This window comes from Sinocyclocheilus rhinocerous, unplaced genomic scaffold (genome assembly GCF_001515625.1).
Source record: "Sinocyclocheilus rhinocerous isolate Xijiao unplaced genomic scaffold, SAMN03320098_v1.1 scaffold795, whole genome shotgun sequence".
NCBI classification, from domain to species: Eukaryota; Metazoa; Chordata; class Actinopteri; order Cypriniformes; family Cyprinidae; genus Sinocyclocheilus; species Sinocyclocheilus rhinocerous.
The window spans coordinates 364508-370860 of record NW_015630361.1 but is presented as its reverse complement, the minus strand read 5'-3'; the positions used below and the strand labels follow the sequence as shown (position 1 = coordinate 370860).

The 6353-nt window shown below is 33.0% G+C and overlaps 1 protein-coding gene across 1 annotated transcript in view; it reads left to right on the top strand.

Moving 5' to 3' along the window:
* Positions 1-6353, top strand: part of LOC107740262 (solute carrier family 12 member 5-like) — a 167184-nt gene that overhangs the window by 104263 nt on the left and 56568 nt on the right. The window contains exon 2 of the mRNA XM_016552631.1: positions 3530-3624. Coding sequence (XP_016408117.1) covers positions 3530-3624 — 95 coding nt within the window. The remainder of the gene's footprint in view (positions 1-3529; positions 3625-6353) is intronic.

The window sequence follows — 6353 nt, the reverse complement described above, 5'->3', positions numbered from 1 at the left end:
AATATTTTAAGTAAGTGTCACTCAAAACAGTAAGTAAATTGTTTTATTTGCCTTGAAAGTAGCTGTAACTTAATAAAACCTAGTAAGTATAACAACTAAGTAAAGATAACTAACTAAATCTAAGTAAGGTAAACTATTGGATGTATCTGTGTATGTATGTATCTGCCTACCTACCTACCTATCTATCTATCTATCTATCTATCTATCTATCTATCTATCTATGTATGTATGTCTGTTGTTGTATAGTTTTATATATCTCTCTGTCTGTAATGCCTTATTTTATAAGGCTTTCAAAAACAAATGATTCTGCACAGCTCTTTCTCATCATAAAATGCTAAACGGAAGCATCTGATTTTCCATTTAAGCCTTTTATCCGACATTAAGTCGGCAGTGATATTTCATAAAGGCAGTTCCTCTAACCTCTACACTGTAAAAAAAAATCTGTAGTTTTTACAAAATAGGTTAGTCCTCCGGTCCCAGCAGAATAATTTTGTAAAAAATACAGAAAAACTGTAAACACATTTACGGCCAAAAACTGTACATTTTACAGTATAAAACTGTAATTTGCAAACAAGAAAATTTGAATGTAAACCAGTAAATTCAACAATTCACACTGCTATTAAAATCTGTTTTGTACCTTTAACATACTGACAACCACCATAATAATGCAGGTGGTAAAAGAGAAAGCCACATGAAGAATCAAAGCTCATCACAAGTAGCTTCGCCACAAGCAGAAATATATACTAATATATAGAAGGTGCACAGAGTCATTCATGCAAACACAAAACACCATCATGGTAACACACATGATACTTAAATAATGCATTAAACTTTCATTAAACAACAGAAGATGTAACATAAAGCCCAAATATACATAACTAATAACAAAAACTATTAAAAAAACATGATTATTTAAACAAAATACTTTCAAATGTGGAGTGTCACGCAAGGAATTTTGGGAATATCAGTTTACAGTTTTTGACTGTAAATTATACATTTATTTGTTATTTTTACTTCTAAAAACTGTAAAATTAACAGCATTTTACTGTAAAATTACATGAAATGTCTGGTTAGATATTTTACAGTTTTTCCCTGTATATAGTACGGGAACTTACTGTTAACCTATTAACAGTTTTTTCCGTAGCTTTTTTACAAAATGTTACAGTTAAAATTACACTTATTTTTTACAGTGTACACTCCTACACAGAAAAACCAAAGTCCTGATTACAGGTTAGTCCTCCGGTCCCAGTCTGATCTCCCAGTGTGCGAGCTGACAGCTGATCTCCTCGCTCTGACTGCAATGTAGCGGCTGCCTGCTGTCATCGCTTGATTGATGCTTCGGCCTCTGGAGCATTTCAGTATGGCTGTCAGTCTGTCACGCTGCATTGAGCTAAATCACACCGTACCGCGGACTTGTGCTGACATTACAATGACAGTGTGTAAGGCCACAGGACTGAGGGAATGTATATTTTTTCCCCTACAATATGTACCTAGGGGTTGACAATCACAAATGACAACAAATGAAAAACAACATGACACAAGGAAAAAAATATTAAAACACACAATTAGATGATTTATGGTGTTTTTTGCACTATATGCTTTCACTGTAAAACTAAATATGTTCCATATTATGGTTCAACTTGAATAGAGTTAAATAGACAAACAAAAAGAACAAAAGCATTTTTATTAAAAGTGGTTTTACATTTAAAATGAGTAGCTATATTCAGACATGAGGGCATGAGGTAATTTCAGCGTTTACAGATGGTAAATGGAAATACTTGTGCTTTTAAACCTTTTAATTAACATTTTATACTTTTGTACTTTGATTTTGTATTAACATACACTGTTAATACCTTTAAAACAGAGAGAGCAATATAACAGAAATATAGAATGATAGACAGATACACTGTACACTGATCTGTAGAAAAATGCATAAAATAATGTAACAAAATGCATAAAATAATGTAAATTTGTTTCACTTAATTTTTTATGGCTCTTCTGTAATTCTGTGGTGCTAATGATTGTTGTACTATAAATTTTCACAGTGTCAATATTTTGGTAAATATTTAGATCAGGTAAATTTTAGAACTTCTGTCAGTAATTATGAAACACTGGTTTAGAACAGATACGTTTTTGTACAAATGTTTTATTTATTTATTTTTATTTTTTATATATTTTTGCTTTTGCAAGGATGGGAACATTCTAGAAGTTTCTAGAACATTCTGTATTATTCTAGTGCTTTCTGGAACATTCCAGTCGCTCTTCTGTAATTCTGTGGTATGAATGATTGTTGTACTATAAATTTTCACAGTATCAATATTTTGGTAAATATTTAGATCAGGTAAATTTTAGAACTTCTGTCAGTAATTATGAAACACTGGTTTAGAACAGATACGTTTTTGTACAAATGTTTTATTTATTTATTTTTATTTTTTATATATTTTTGCTTTTGCAAAAGTTTCTAGAACATTCTGTAATATTCTAGTGCTTTCTGGAACATTCCAGTCATAAAAAACAATAATCATCCAACGTGCATTTCTGAAGTTTTGGATGACTCCTTTTGGTAGATATTTATGTTAAACTGTTGTTGTTAGCCTATACATTTTATGCATGAGTAATAACATTAGCTTGTCAACATATTTTTTTCTGTTTGTTTGTTTTCATGAGGACTGTTAATAATACACAAAAAGTAATGTGATTTTCATATTCAACATGTCAAACTTCATAAAGAAGCATTCAAATAAAAAATAAAAAAATGTAAAAATTAGTTGCACAGGATAATGTCCAGGCAGAAAATGACCAGTACCTTTTCCAAATTAAGTTCCATTAAACTCCTTTCATTCGACAATTCAAAGTGTAATTCAAAATACACGGTCAGGTAACTTTTCAGGTAAAGCATATGGGAATAATCAATACAGAAAATTCCTTCAAATGAACATTGTACATTAGGCCGTAGAGGTTCGAGGCTTCAGACTTTGAAACCAGCCTGTGTGCAGTGCACCTCTTTAAAATTCCTCTCCTGTGGTGTGAGGGAGTCCAGAGACCTAATCACCACTCAAACCCTGTCATCCAGGCACTAAAAATATCTGCCCTCTGTTCCAAGATCCCAGGTGAATGAACACCTGATACAGGTCATCACAAACACTCCACATGTGAGACCTGTATGCATCGCTGCCCACTTTACTAGTATCCTTGCCAGTAATAGTAGAAGAACCATGTAAACTAATGCCATTTCTTGCAGCTCAAACATTAGAGCACGGTGGGAATGCAAGGAAATGCATGAGCTATAATGCAATGCAAGTCGCTTTGGATAAAAGCATCAGCCAAATGCATATATGTGAATTCAATTTCTGCAATATGCAGCGGGGCACAGTATGCATCTGTTTTTAGTATGCATGCGTGACCTAAAATGTGCAACTAAAACGTGAAGTGCTGGAATCATCACAGCAGATTTTTCCTCATAAAGCCCCCTGGATTTGTGTGGCGTCTGCTGTCATGCTGATGATTTGTTTGTGTGTTTTGCTAACAGGAGATGGTAACCCCAAGGAGAGCAGTCCATTCATCAACAGCACCGACCCAGAGAAGAACCAGCAATATGACGGCAAGAACATGGCTCTGTTTGAGGTACACACGAATACATGCATGTTAAATGATAAACCTGCAACTGCGGCACATTTCAGCTCTCATTAGAGCTAGACAGTGAGGCACACGCATGCAAACTATAGTGATTAACAGAATAAAAGAGTCTGACAGTAATTAATAAGGATAATTAGCGTTTGAAGGGTAGGAAGTCCCCAGGACATTGAACTCTGCAGGTGGATGATAACAGCATGTAAGTCCAAAAGAAGCGTAAAACATGCTGTACTGCATCTAAAAATATTTTAAACTGCCTTTATATGGCCTCGTATTAATTAATATAATTAAGTCAGAGATGCCCAAACTTTTTAATTTAAAGGGCATGATTGAAGGCTGTGGGCTAACAGTAAACGTATTCAAGTTTTTTTCATTTTAAATAATTAAATAGAGATTTAAATTACATTTATTCTTTAATTAAAAACAAACATGCATTTCAATGCAAAAAAAATGAAACAAAGATATAAATGAGAAATTAATGATTATATAAGATGGATTGGGGGAGAGGATGACATTTGGCCATCTCTGATTTAAGTGAACTACCAAAAATGGATTGAAATGCTGATTAGTTAATAGGACCTAAATTATGCATTTATATGCATTTTAAACTAAAATCTTAATGTTAGGAGAAAATGTTAATGTTCATCTGTAGGTAGATGCAAGAAAAGTCTAAAATGATATTTTGTTTTACATTTATGTCTCTATTGTTAAGGCAATGAGAGGACTTTGGACAAATGGAGACTTTGGCTTAAGACCTCAATAATCTCAAATGTGTATCTTCTAGAGTTTTGGAAGAGATCTAAACAATTGCAATTAACACCACAACCAAATAAAATTAGCAATTAAAAGATCTCTATGCAATCTCAAACATTTCTTCTATTGTATCTGTATACATTACATGCATTGATGCAAATGCAAATTCAATTTTCAATGGCCAGTGAATGCTAGCATACTAATTGCTCTTTCTCTGCAGTATGCAAAACTACACAGTATGCATATGTTTTTAGTATGCATGTATGAGCTACTGCATTTAATAAAATGCGCATTAAAGATGTTCTACTAAAATGTGAATTGCTGCAATCATTATAGCATTTTCCTCATGAAATTCTCACTAGATCAAATGATCTGAGCTGATGTATGCAGCCATTGTAAAGCTCTGTACTCTTACTGTGACAACTAGTGGCTTATTTGTTTCTGTTTATATTTTTTCTCAATTTTTTAGATGATGCTTCTTAATCGAAACATGAGAACGAAGCACAACTGAGGGTCTCAACAGCTATTAAAGAGCAAACTCTAAGCAAAAATTGTCCTCTGGGCTAGTCATTTGCAGAGCCGTAGAGAGAGAGAGTTGCGACAACGGAAGTTCGAAACGCTCGATCGTCACGTGATTCACGTAGACCTCAAATAGCGGGCAATTGGAATGCATTGAGTTAGAGAGACAGAACTGCAATTTTTGGTAATTAGTAGACAATAAAATCACTTATTTACATTATTTATAAAATAATGTATACGAAGTATATGTAATCGTATCAGTGTTGTTTTTAAAAGATAAAATCCGCTAATATTTTTAATATAGATTAATGTGGTCAGCTATCCTTACCTGCCTTGTTAACATATTTTAGGCTGAAGTTACCATGGTAAAAGTCCGTGTTTGTATATAAATGACATTGTGGTCTTTTACCAAGGTAACTTCAGCCTCTATATACATGTGTGTGTGTGTGTGAGTGTGTGTGTGTGTGTGTGTGTGTGTGTGTGTTAGTCAAGTGCAATCACATCTTAATGTTCATTGTCGTTTTACTAATCTCATGGTAAATGTTAAGTTTGTTGTCTTAGAAAATTCATTCCAAAAAAGTGAAGATATTTTAAGATTAAGTGAAAATTAATCTTGTTTGATGTTTTTGATTCTTGTGCACCCCTCAGTTATTAATATATAAAAATATATTTGAACTTTATTCAAATTTAAAACAACTTAAAACATTTTTGCACATTTAATCATATATTTTATGTATGTCGACTTTTGTTATGCACTTATTTACAGCAATCGATTTATACATTTATAATAAACTATAAAGCATGTTGTCCTTGAACAGTCGCCACTAGTTTGCTGTGCTGCATTATGAATGCTCCAGTCACTCACAGAAAGGAGTGTGAATGTATGGTTTCCCTACTGATCTGGAGAGAAGAAAAAAATGATGCATCAAGTTTTGTTCATTTCACATTTATTTGTATAGGACTTTTTATTATACACATTGTTTCAAAACAGCTTTACAGAAAATGAATGTTTAGTGATGCTCCATCACATTTCAGTCCTGTGGCATCTGCTCCTTCAGCTCAGTACTTCTATAGCAGCTAAGACGTTTAAATATAAAATACAGTAATAATGTACAGGTTTACTGTGATTACTCCTATAATATAGTAGTGGTATATAATACATTTTTGGACATTTAGCCTAGCAGAATTCTGAAATGAAAACTGCTCACCTATTTTAAACTTTTCATTCTCACTTAGGTCCATCAGGATCCTTTGCAATAAATCCAAGTCTATTAAATAACTCCCCACCAGCAAAAATAACGTTTAAAGCCTTAATTACACAACGATGGATGAAACTGCATGAAGAGAATGAATAACATCCCGTAAATCTACTAATTATGTGAGGAATAATCTAATAATGATCTGTTTTAATGCACAAGGTAATTTGATTAGCTGTGCTGATAATATAC